General features: G+C 42.0%; 1 protein-coding gene across 3 annotated transcripts in view; it reads right to left on the bottom strand.

Annotated features, from left to right (window-relative positions):
- The window catches only part of LOC114145261 (equilibrative nucleoside transporter 1-like), a 37,306-nt gene that overhangs the window by 14,625 nt on the left and 9,582 nt on the right, over positions 1 to 13,099 (bottom strand). For 2 of the 3 annotated variants that reach the window (XM_028018741.1, XM_028018742.1), the window contains exons 5-9: positions 7,342 to 7,481; positions 4,458 to 4,592; positions 4,220 to 4,317; positions 2,071 to 2,152; positions 1,938 to 2,002 (exon numbers count right to left, since the gene is read on the bottom strand). In XM_028018741.1, the coding sequence (XP_027874542.1) occupies positions 1,938 to 2,002; positions 2,071 to 2,152; positions 4,220 to 4,317; positions 4,458 to 4,592; positions 7,342 to 7,481 (520 nt within the window). The remainder of the gene's footprint in view (positions 1 to 1,937; positions 2,003 to 2,070; positions 2,153 to 4,219; positions 4,318 to 4,457; positions 4,593 to 7,341; positions 7,482 to 13,099) is intronic. The other variant, XM_028018743.1, reaches the window with a different exon arrangement.

Raw genomic sequence — 13,099 nt, 5'->3', positions numbered from 1 at the left:
GAGGTCCTCAGTTCACGTCACAGGTTTGGAAACATTTCTGTTCAGCCCTAGAAGCAAAGGTTACATTAACTTCTGGTTATCATCCTCAGTCAAACGGCCAAACAGAAAGGATGAGTCAAGAACTCAAATCCACCCTCTGATGTTTTTCTTCCATCAATCCATCTGACTGGAGTCAGTTTCTACCATGGGTAGAATACGCTCACAATACTCACATTTCTGCTGCTACTGGTTTTTTCTCCATTTGAAATCTCTTTAGGTTACCAACCTCCACTATTTCCATCTGATGAAAGAGATATCTCAGTCACTTCAGTCCAACATCACATTCACCGCTGCAGAAACATCTGGAATAGGACCATCTCCGCACTCAACTGAACTGAACTGCTGAACAGAACAAACACTATGCTGATCGGAAGAGAACACCTGCTCCACAATACACTCCTGGACAAAAGGTTTTGCTTTCTGCTCGAGATACCCCTTTGAAATCCATGTCAAAGAAACTTTCTCCCAGGTTCATTGGCCCTTATGAAATAGAATCAGTTATCAGTCCATCTGCAGTCTGAATCCGCCTTCTGTCTTCTCTCCGCATCCATCCCACATTCCATGTTTCCCAAATAAAACCAGTCCAGACCAGTATAGTACAGTATTGAACATTTAAACTAGATCTTCTGTTATGAGTACTCCATAATGTATAAGGTAGAAGGAGTTTCTCTGGATGATAATAAGCTAAATATTGGTCTAAAGTAACAAGTACTCCACAGTTTAAAAAGTATATAAACTAGATGCTCTGTTCTGTGTTGCTAGGTAAATGTAAGTACTCCATAATTTATGAGGCATAAAACTAAATGTTGATTCTCCATGTTTGATTCTATAAAGCAGATGGTCCTAAATGAGGATCTAAGGCAACGAGTAGATTCAAGGATTCAAGATTTATTCTAATTCCTTTTCTGAGTTACAAGATAATTAGAAGTACTCCATAATTATAAGCTAGAAGGAGTTTTTCTGGAAACATTAATAGAAGTTTCTCTGCATAATAATCTAAAAAGTATAGTATTGGTCTAAATAGTGAGTACTCCACAATTTTTAAAAGTAATAAAATAAACTAGACAGACAGGCAAGGAAGAGATGCATCAGGGAAGTATGCACATGTAGCTACATTGAGATAAATCAAAGACATGAGTGACAGACGGTGACATCACGGAGTGTATCTGTTTGCTGTGTTTGTGTTCTGCATGTGTATGACCATGAAACCATGCAGCTCGGTCTCCCAGGCAACAGTCTGATATGATGGTGTTATCTAGGAGCAAGTCCTTGGGAGCTCTCTGCTCCACAGTCACATGGATGATTTCAGAAGGGAGTGAGGAGAGCAGGAGCATCATGTTCACATGTCTACCAGGAGATTTGAGATATCCAGCCAGCCGGGGCCAACACAGGGGAGCCAGTTCAGATACAGAGAGCTTTATGTTGGGTAGATTTCAAATTTTAATCTGCCCTAAAGTCTCACCGATACATCCCTGTTAATTCCAATCATCCAAATTAGTGCGGCCGTTCCACTGAACCGAAACTAGCAACTTCTCCAGGATCGATTCCTTCCTGCTAGAGAGTTTTAGTCTGCAGCTGGACTGCGAGTCTCAGCAAGAATCACATCCAACTTGCATCTCTGTCCCACAGCATCTCAGTCTGAGTGTTCGCTAGTCGGCCCAATCCGTCACAAATTTTTCAACATAAGGGCTAATAAATTCAGCAGATTTATGAAAAACAGAGAGTGGCTGGGATATTAGTGGCTTATAGCCCGGTGAGGCTTATATACGTAAGTTTCCAGTTTTTAAAAATATCTCTGTGGATGAGGGTTATAGTGAGGTGAGCTCTATAGTCTGGAAAATACGGTAATATTAATCTGATGAACTTTAAAACAGATTCATGTGGATTTAGTGTCTGACCTTCTTAAAGATCTTCATCATGGAGATGCTTTGTTGTTTCTCATCAGCTGCAGCATCTTTATTCTCTGAACAAAAACAACAACATATGTGACTTACAATAATCTGAATAATAGCAATAATCTCAGCTCCATACCTGCGTTCATCAGAGTGACGGCATTCTGCTCATCATCTGATCTTTGTTTTCTGTTCCTTTCTTGATAAAACTGGAAAAATGTCTGAAATGAAAGTTTCTTTCACATATTAATCATCAACCATAGAAGCAGTTTCACATTATTGCATCTTGACTTATGATCCACGGTCAGACACAAACAGATTTGAGTTCTTATGATAAATTGAGTTTTTCTTTTAATACAGATCTTCAATTACCAACCTGATCTCATTCATCTCCATCGAGTTTGGCTTCAAGAGGAACTAAACCCCACATCAACTTGTTTCTGAAGGTTATCTGTGAATTGACTTGATGGTGCTACTTATGTGTTTACAGTTGCAGTATTATGAGTTTTCCAGGCACACAGTTTCATACCACAGTCAGTAACTGTGTGGCTGTAACTCCACTCGAATAAAGTTCTCTTTTCTAGCACCGTTTGGGTTTCTCCCATTCACTCTGATTGGCTGGCAGAAAATCTACCAGCCAATCAGAGGTGAAGGAAAATGTGTTAATGATGGCATTGATTTTCTGCTGATCTGTAATCATAGTCTGCCTATAGTTTTAGCAGCGGAGGAACGAAGCCGTTCAAGCCGCCATGTTCAGTGGAGGAAGGTGGTTTACAGTGTAGTTCATTTCCGGTTAGCTTCTTAGCATTGAACTACATGCTTCACAGGGAAACGTTAGCAATTGGGTAAAATTTAATACCTCAGCAGAGGCCACGACTCCAGGAAGTAATCATTTCTTAATGAGAGTCCAGATCCGCTGGACGAAGCAAAGCGTAAAACAAGGAACCGGTTTCTACCAGGCTAGTAACTATGTTACCTTCAGTTCCTATGAAAATGCTTTATATATCAAACATAACTTAAAATAAAATTTTCACAATTAATGCCTTCAAATTGGGCCTCTGCTTCTTTAAGAAACTCCTGCTCTGTCCGGCACTTTGCCTTCAACGCTTCTTCACATCAACACTCCTCTGTGATGCTGTTTGCATTTTGTTGCCAGCTTTAAACTGAGAAGGAGTTTGTTTAAAGAGTTCAGCAGATGCACAGTTCCACCAGGTGTTTGGTAATTGCTGCTGCTAGTCTTGAGGAACTGAGTAGGATTGCTGCTCTGAGGAGGAGCTTTGTTAGAGTAGGCGTTTGGGCAACCCTTAATCGTTTCTCAAATGTTCATGAAAGAATCAAGGAAACACTCCAGGTAGTTACAGAACATGTTTTAAAGTTCAAAACTTAGGATTGTTAGATAACGTCCCCTTTAATATTTGGCCTGAAACCATCTTACTGCTCCTTCTGAATTATTCTTAAAATGTTGCTCTAACAAGCAAATCATTTATTTATTACTGTGATTGCAAAAAGTACTTGCTATAAGAGAACCTAATTGTAATAATAATTAGGTCCTTTTATAATAAGTTTCTTAAAACCTTAGTTCAAATATTATACTTCAGTACAAAATTATATATAGACTGATTGGACTGTACCGCGTTCACACCGACCACAGAATAACTTTATAATACACATTTTTTACAACACTAAAGCCCATGTGATCTTGGGAATCAAATGTATTACTCCATCTTTATTACTTATTGTACACAAGCACATATGAAATAAGTTTTTTTATTTCAAGGAAATAATGGTCAAAGTGCAGCGAAATGCAATTGAACTTGTTCTCCTTGAATCATGCACTATTTCAATTGCAATGAAATACAAACCGAAACAAAAGTAGTGGAAGAGTTTCTTTAAGCGTGTGCACAGATCAGGTTGTGGTCATCCTGCGTTCACCGTGAAAATCTCTAACTCAGAGAAAAGTCTCTAGATTTGTGGCTAGTTGTTAAAAAAGTCAGTAAATTTAGCGAGAAAGTCACTAAGCCAGTCAGTGACGCAGCCACACCCTCCGGGCCCCTTAGCTCCACCCACCTTTTCAGAATTTGTCTAGGGCAGGCTATGCTTTCACAGGAGGGTGAAAGCATAGCCTGCTTTAAATGTTTCCGAATTATATATAGCCAGAAGACTTCTGGCTATATATACTTTTTCCATGTGAAAAAAGCCTAAATCTGTTTGACAAACCCTTAAAGTCTGCTCTGAAATAAACTGATAAAGAATATTGCTGAGAGTTTCATGTTCCGGTTTGACTTTACCAGTTTGGGCAGTAAGACGTAGGACAAGATGGACAGGAAAATGACAACACAGGCCACGATGAAATAACCGAATGCTGCGTCCTCCAGCTCAGAACCACCTGCAGCGGAGGAAGTGACACAATAAAAATGTTGATCATTTGTGATGTATTCATCCTATTGTCAAAATTTTGATCAACCAAGACTTATTTCAAATGAAGGCTATATTGCAAATCAGTTATTGAAAGCTTATCTGACAGACTTGCAATGGCACAGATCATGGAAGCGGCAGCGAAGGTTCCGGCGAGTCCTTGGCCGCTCATGATGGGAGTGGTGTACGAAGCTGGAAGCAAACCGGCCATCCCAAACAGACTGCCCTGCAGCACCGCCCCAAACGCTGGAAAATAACCAACAGTTCAACAAGCTGATTAGCACACCGGGGATTTCAGTGTGTGTGAAAACTCTGAGTTTGTTAACCCTGGGTTTTCTGGGGCTCTAGTACTATTCACAGTGTTATGTGTTTGATCCCAGCTCTCTTTCCTGCTTCTTGTCAGTGCATCATTGAGCAAGGCACTTTAACCCAAAGTTAGCTTCTGATCTGCATACTGGTGGATAAATGTGCCTGCATTTGGGAGCCTGGCAGGGTGGGTGTGGCTGTTGGAGTAGTTGGTGCTAAATGAGTTCAGCGGGTGCCGGGCGGCTTTGGTCTGCAAAAACAATATCTGGAGAGTTTCTTATTCCTGTGACTGACTTTGAAATCAAATCTGCATCTGGCTTCACAGCAGGCTGCTCACATGAAGAAGGAACTTGTATTTATGTGACCTTCTCTCATTCTCATTATTCATATTCAGGTCAGGGTGTTTTAACATTTCTCACCTGGTAAGAAATGCCACAAGTTGCAGTTCAACAAATATTCTGATTTGTTAGTTGTTTCAGAAAGCAGGGTTAACTAACTCTGACTATAAGCAGTGACTCTGATTAACCCTATCCAGCTCTGTGACACTCAGGGAAATCAACTGGTTAACTAACTCTGAGTCAAGTTACCCTGAGTTAAGTGTGAGAATAGAAGAAGCCCTGAATGCAGATCACGCAATTCACCATGGCAACGGGGGAAAAGAGTATCAATACATATGACAAAAATCAGCAGCACTGTTGCTGCTGCCAAATGAGCAAGTTAGCATAAAATTTGTAAAATTGTTGTCACTCCATTTATTTAACATCCAAGAAATGTTGATAATTTTGTTTTTCTGAACCAAAAATCAATATCTACTAATCGTGTGTGATCACCCTGCAGAGTATTACTGCCCAACATCTGCAGGCTCCCCCAGAAAAGGAAAAGCCATTTCTGGCACTTTCCTTGTTTCAGGCCTCGGCTAAACGACAGAACAAACTCAAGATTCGCTGCAACAGGCCGTCTGCAGAGCAGCGCTGATTCACGGAGGGAATCGTTCTGAAACTGAAAACCCAAGACGTATACTCTATTTAGCCCAGAACTAACTCAGGATTTTCACTCATCCCAGTTTCTGAAACGGGCCTGCAGGTGCAAAGTTGTAAGAAGAGTGAGAAGAACTCCGAGTGCAGAGCGTTTGCTCCAAGTTCTGGAACAAGTCAGACAAGTCCTCTTTTTAAATCTCTTTTAAAAATACTTATTCCTCGACTTTCTACACACTGAAACAAGCAAAAGCTTCAGATAATCTTTATTTATATTTATGTATCTGTGTGATTAGATTGGGTTTCTGACAGCTTGTTCGGAGACAAGCAGCTGCATTCTGACTTAATTAACACTTGTTTATGCCATAATAAAGCAAACTGCAAGTTGGTCCAAATGCAAAGTTATAAAAGCACAGACAGCCTTTTGAACGTCATTATCATTTTAAAATCATTTTAGTTGTGGCCAGGAGCCAAAAGTAAAAGAAACTCGTCTTAATTACATTTGTTGTTTTGTCAAGTTTAACATTTAAATCAAAGTGCACCAAAATTTCTGACTGCAGAAGAAAGAAGCATCAAGGCCAGCTGCTCCACTTTTCACAAACACTTTACATTCAGTTTCATCCTTGATTGATTGTAAAAGATTTTCAGCCAATCACTGCTTAATATCAGAGAAGAAATAGCTTCATTACTTTACTGGCAGATCAATTTGTGTGTCCTCTGAATAGCAGTAAAAGGAAAAGTGTATATTATTGTGTGATCTTATATATTAAAAAAGTATTTTTCAAGAGAGATCTGGCCAACACTGGCAGGACACAGTGTTGCAAATGAAAAGTAAAAAATATCAAAAGCAAGTTAAAATACAGTATGGATAATAAAGGAAGAAAAATAGCAAAAACAAACAAAGCTATAAAAATAGTGTTTCATGATGAATGACCAAACTGGCAGAAAATAAAGAGAAAAAATAAGGAACCAAGGATGGAGACTTTTGGGACTCCACAGGAGAGAGGAGCAGTGGAAGAAGATGGGAGCCGATGGTTACTGGAGGTTCAGAACCTCCAGGCCAAATGGACCCAACCAATCCCCACAGCAGACCCAACACATCTCTAGCACCAGCGCCCAGGCGCTCACCTCGCTGTGATTGGCTTTCCATCATCATTCTGTCATCAAAAAATCAGCTACAGATCACAAAAGTCAGATTGGGGTCACTTCAGGCTGCAGTGTGAACGTAGCCTTCATCTTACCCTCTCCCAGCCTTAATGCCTTAAAATGATGGTGCAGCGTTGGAGCAAGCAAATCCAGGTGGAAAGACCACCGAACCACCATGGCGGTAAGACTCTGACTATGTGCTGATGCTCCCCAGGGGCCTTTGACCTAACTAGGAACTATAAATTATATTTGTCTTGCAGTTTGCACCAATCATGTCACTCAACTTTGAGAACTAGATCATAATTTCTGTGCTGATCTCGCTTCATTCACTTCCTTGGGTTTGTCGCAAGACTCATATTTTATCCTGAACATTAAGGAGAAACGACCTGACGCTGTAGTACTGGTGTAGTACCGGTGTAGTACCGGTGTAGTACTGGTGTAGTACTGGTGTAGTACCGGTGTAGTACCTGAATATCAACGAGAAACGACCTTACGCTTTTAGACGCTCAGAGTTTAACATTGAGATATTGGCTACAAGACATCAAATGATTATGAAATAAATATCTCACAGTTGATGATGATTATCTTCACCATGGTTATGGAGAAGAAAGGCAGCGGCTCCAGAGGAACTTTGACAAGGACAGCAGTGATGATGAAGACAAACATGATGATGAAGAGGCTTCCCATCACACGCAGGCGCTGAGGAACGCTGACAGAACGAGAACAAATTAAATCCAGCTTTGTTTGTGAAGCAGGACTAACTTTCTGTAGATGAAACGCTGACACTAAACTGCTTAGATGTGAAGTATTCTGGAATAAAAAGAACAGAAGGATTTTTAAGTCATGATGTTTTTCCGGTTCCTGTTTGGTTCCTTCAGTCTTTTCTGTCACTTGTTTTGGACCTGATTTTTCATCACAGTTCCTGTAACTCATCACTAATTAATTTTTAGGTTCACATTTTTATAACGATTCCTTCCTTTGTCCTGTTGTATAAAAAACATTCATTTGATTTATACATATTGGTATGATGATTGCTGGCTTTCTACAACATATCTGGCTTAATTTAGTTTTATTGAACAGCTTCTGTCCTACTCAATCCAATCCAAAGAGAAATGAAATGTTGTTGTAACTCATGTTATCCAAGGTTCTCTAAAGAGTTGAAATAGTTGCTGATGGGTGTTAGCAGGATCCATCTCCTGTAGCAGTCTGTTTTACAGTGAGTGAAGAAGCTTCTGACTGAAGACTCTCTGTCTCTCCAGGCCAGGCTGAGGAAGAGGACGTTTTCAAGAGAATTTTCTTGATTTTATGAAGAATCCATCTTTGTAATAGTCACCTCCAGATTTTCCAGTCAGAACCAGAACAGATGATGGAAATGGTGTTTTACCTCTTACCCTTATTCAAAGTGCTTTACTGTCAATTATTGTTGATTTCCCCTGAAAAAAGCAATAATCTCCTTTGTTTTGTTTTCATTCCAGATGATTTGATTGTTCCCTCCGTGTGTCCAGCAGCTCTCTGTCTTGGTGTCCATCTCTGGTCCTCCAGCAGCTGCAGAGTATTTCTGTAGATGATAGAAGGTTCTCCTGCTGCCTCCTGGCTCGACCCCAGTCTGTTAGAGAGGCAGCCATAGATATAGATCAGGTAGATTAGATTTATTTCTAGAACCAGGTGAGGCTGAAGCTCCACCTGCTGCAGATCAGCTGATCTTCAGAGCTGCTGCTCCTTCCTGGTGGCAGCGGCTTTGATGGAGCAGGTGGATGATGGCGTCTCCATGGCGATAAGCAGACTGCAGGGGGTCCTGCTTCCTCAGGTGGGCCAGCAGGAGTCTCTCCAGGACCTCCATGATGGGAGTTGTCATGGCTACAAGTCCGTAGTCGTTGGTGACTGATGGTGAGTTTCCTTTGCTTCTGCAACTGAAGCAACTTGAACGTCCAACTGAACGTGAATCTGACAGCATTACAGAATTAAACTACCACACATCTCTGACCTAGAAACTGGCGTAGTACCTGTGTAGTACTGGTCTAGTACTTTGTGCACTAGTAGTGTAGTACCTGTGTAGTACTGGTCTAGTACTTTGTGCACTACTGGTGTAGTACCTGTGTAGTACTGGTCTAGTACTTTGTGCACTACTGGTGTAGTACCTGTATAGTACTGGTCTAGTACTTTGTGCACTACTAGTGTAGTACCTGTGTAGTACTGGTCTAGTACTTTGTGCACTACTGGTGTAGTACCTGTGTAGTACTGGTCTAGTACTTTGTGCACTACTGGTGTAGTACCTGTGTAGTACTGGTCTAGTACTTTGTGCACTACTAGTGTAGTACCTGTGTAGTACTGGTCTAGTACTTTGTGCACTACTAGTGTAGTACCTGTGTAGTACTGGTCTAGTACTTTGTGCACTACTGGCGTAGTACCTGTGTAGTACTGGTCTAGTACTTTGTGCACTACTGGCGTAGTACCTGTGTAGTACTGGTCTAGTACTTTGTGTACTACTAGTGTAGTACCTGTGTAGTACTGGTCTAGTACTTTGTGCACTACTGGTGTAGTACCTGTGTAGTACTGGTCTAGTACTTTGTGCACTACTAGTGTAGTACCTGTGTAGTACTGGTCTAGTACTTTGTGCACTACTAGTGTAGTACCTGTGTAGTACTGGTCTAGTACTTTGTGCACTACTGGTGTAGTACCTGTGTAGTACTGGTCTAGTACTTTGTGCACTACTGGTGTAGTACCTGTGTAGTACTGGTCTAGTACTTTGTGCACTACTAGTGTAGTACCTGTGTAGTACTGGTCTAGTACTTTGTGCACTACTAGTGTAGTACCTGTGTAGTACTGGTCTAGTACTTTGTGCACTACTAGTGTAGTACCTGTGTAGTACTGGTCTAGTACTTTGTGCACTACTGGTGTAGTACCTGTGTAGTACTGGTCTAGTACTTTGTGCACTACTGGTGTAGTACCTGTGTAGTACTGGTCTAGTACTTTGTGTACTACTAGTGTAGTACCTGTGTAGTACTGGTCTAGTACTTTGTGCACTACTGGTGTAGTACCTGTGTAGTACTGGTCTAGTACTTTGTGCACTACTGGTGTAGTACCTGTGTAGTACTGGTCTAGTACTTTGTGCACTACTAGTGTAGTACCTGTGTAGTACTGGTCTAGTACTTTGTGCACTACTGGTGTAGTACCTGTGTAGTACTGGTCTAGTACTTTGTGCACTACTGGTGTAGTACCTGTGTAGTACTGGTCTAGTACTTTGTGCACTACTGGTGTAGTACCTGTGTAGTACTGGTCTAGTACTTTGTGCACTACTGGTGTAGTACCTGTGTAGTACTGGTCTAGTACTTTGTGCACTACTGGCGTAGTACCTGTGTAGTACTGGTCTAGTACTTTGTGCCCTACTGGCGTAGTACCTGTGTAGTACTGGTCTAGTACTTTGTGCACTACTGGCGTAGTACCTGTGTAGTACTGGTCTAGTACTTTGTGCACTACTGGCGTAGTACCTGTGTAGTACTGGTCTAGTACTTTGTGCACTACTGGCGTAGTACCTGTGTAGTACTGGTCTAGTACTTTGTGCACTACTAGTGTAGTACCTGTGTAGTACTGGTCTAGTACTTTATGCACTACTGGCGTAGTACCTGTGTAGTACTGGTCTAGTACTTTGTGCACTACTGGCGTAGTACCTGTGTAGTACTGGTCTAGTACTTTGTGCACTACTAGTGTAGTACCTGTGTAGTACTGGTCTAGTACTTTGTGCACTACTAGTGTAGTACCTGTGTAGTACTGGTCTAGTACTTTGTGCACTACTAGTGTAGTACCTGTGTAGTACTGGTCTAGTACTTTGTGCACTACTGGTGTAGTACCTGTGTAGTACTGGTCTAGTACTTTGTGCACTACTAGTGTAGTACCTGTGTAGTACTGGTCTAGTACTTTGTGCACTACTGGTGTAGTACCTGTGTAGTACTGGTCTAGTACTTTGTGCACTACTGGTGTAGTACCTGTGTAGTACTGGTCTAGTACTTTGTGCACTACTAGTGTAGTACCTGTGTAGTACTGGTCTAGTACTTTGTGCACTACTGGTGTAGTACCTGTGTAGTACTGGTCTAGTACTTTGTGCACTACTGGTGTAGTACCTGTGTAGTACTGGTCTAGTACTTTGTGCCCTACTGGCGTAGTACCTGTGTAGTACTGGTCTAGTACTTTGTGCACTACTGGCGTAGTACCTGTGTTGTACTGGTCTAGTACTTTGTGCACTAGTGGTGTACTACCTGTGTAGTACTGGTCTAGTACTTTGTGCACTACTGGTGTAGTACCTGTGTAGTACTGGTCTAGTACTTTGTGCACTACTGGTGTAGTACCTGTGTAGTACTGGTCTAGTACTTTGTGCACTACTGGCGTAGTACCTGTGTAGTACTGGTCTAGTACTTTGTGCACTACTGGCGTAGTACCTGTGTAGTACTGGTCTAGTACTTTGTGCCCTACTGGCGTAGTACCTGTGTAGTACTGGTCTAGTACTTTGTGCACTACTGGCGTAGTACCTGTGTAGTACTGGTCTAGTACTTTGTGCACTACTGGCGTAGTACCTGTGTAGTACTGGTCTAGTACTTTGTGCACTACTGGTGTAGTACCTGTGTAGTACTGGTCTAGTACTTTGTGTACTACTGGCGTAGTACCTGTGTAGTACTGGTCTAGTACTTTGTGTACTACTGGCGTAGTACCTGTGTAGTACTGGTCTAGTACTTTGTGCACTACTGGCGTAGTACCTGTGTAGTACTGGTCTAGTACTTTGTGCACTACTGGTGTAGTACCTGTGTAGTACTGGTCTAGTACTTTGTGTACTACTGGCGTAGTACCTGTGTAGTACTGGTCTAGTACTTTGTGTACTACTGGCGTAGTACCTGTGTAGTACTGGTCTAGTACTTTGTGCACTACTGGTGTAGTACCTGTGTAGTACTGGTCTAGTACTTTGTGCACTACTGGTGTAGTACCTGTGTAGTACTGGTCTAGTACTTTGTGCACTACTGGTGTAGTACCTGTGTAGTACTGGTCTAGTACTTTATGCACTACTGGTGTAGTACCTGTGTAGTACTGGTCTAGTACTTTGTGCACTACTGGTGTAGTACCTGTGTAGTACTGGTCTAGTACTTTGTGCACTACTGGCGTAGTACCTGTGTAGTACTGGTCTAGTACTTTGTGCCCTACTGGCGTAGTACCTGTGTAGTACTGGTCTAGTACTTTGTGCACTACTGGCGTAGTACCTGTGTAGTACTGGTCTAGTACTTTGTGCACTACTGGTGTAGTACCTGTGTAGTACTGGTCTAGTACTTTGTGCACTACTGGTGTAGTACCTGTGTAGTACTGGTCTAGTACTTTGTGCACTACTGGTGTAGTACCTGTGTAGTACTGGTCTAGTACTTTGTACACTACTGGTGTAGTACCTGTGTAGTACTGGTCTAGTACTTTGTGCACTACTGGTGTAGTACCTGTGTTGTACTGGTCTAGTACTTTGTGCCCTACTGGCGTAGTACCTGTGTAGTACTGGTCTAGTACTTTGTGCACTACTGGCGTAGTACCTGTGTAGTACTGGTCTAGTACTTTGTGCACTACTGGTGTAGTACCTGTGTAGTACTGGTCTAGTACTTTGTGCACTACTGGCGTAGTACCTGTGTAGTACTGGTCTAGTACTTTGTGCCCTACTGGCGTAGTACCTGTGTAGTACTGGTCTAGTACTTTGTGCACTACTGGCGTAGTACCTGTGTAGTACTGGTCTAGTACTTTGTGCACTACTGGTGTAGTACCTGTGTAGTACTGGTCTAGTACTTTGTGCACTACTGGTGTAGTACCTGTGTAGTACTGGTCTAGTACTTTGTGCACTACTGGTGTAGTACCTGTGTAGTACTGGTCTAGTACTTTGTACACTACTGGTGTAGTACCTGTGTAGTACTGGTCTAGTACTTTGTGCACTACTGGTGTAGTACCTGTGTTGTACTGGTCTAGTACTTTGTGCCCTACTGGCGTAGTACCTGTGTAGTACTGGTCTAGTACTTTGTGCACTACTGGCGTAGTACCTGTGTTGTACTGGTCTAGTACTTTGTGCACTACTGGTGTAGTACCTGTGTAGTACTGGTCTAGTACTTTGTGCACTACTGGTGTACTACCTGTGTAGTACTGGTCTAGTACTTTGTGCACTACTGGTGTAGTACCTGTGTAGTACTGGTCTAGTACTTTGTACACTACTGGTGTAGTACCTGTGTAGTACTGGTCTAGTACTTTGTGCACTACTGGTGTAGTACCTGTGTAGTACTGGTCTAGTACTTTGTGCACTACTGGTGTAGTACCTGT

Source organism: Xiphophorus couchianus, chromosome 5 (assembly GCF_001444195.1).
Source record: "Xiphophorus couchianus chromosome 5, X_couchianus-1.0, whole genome shotgun sequence".
In the NCBI taxonomy this organism is placed as follows: Eukaryota; Metazoa; Chordata; class Actinopteri; order Cyprinodontiformes; family Poeciliidae; genus Xiphophorus; species Xiphophorus couchianus.
The sequence above is the reverse complement of the archived record's forward strand: the minus strand, read 5'-3'. Positions and strand labels throughout refer to the sequence as shown.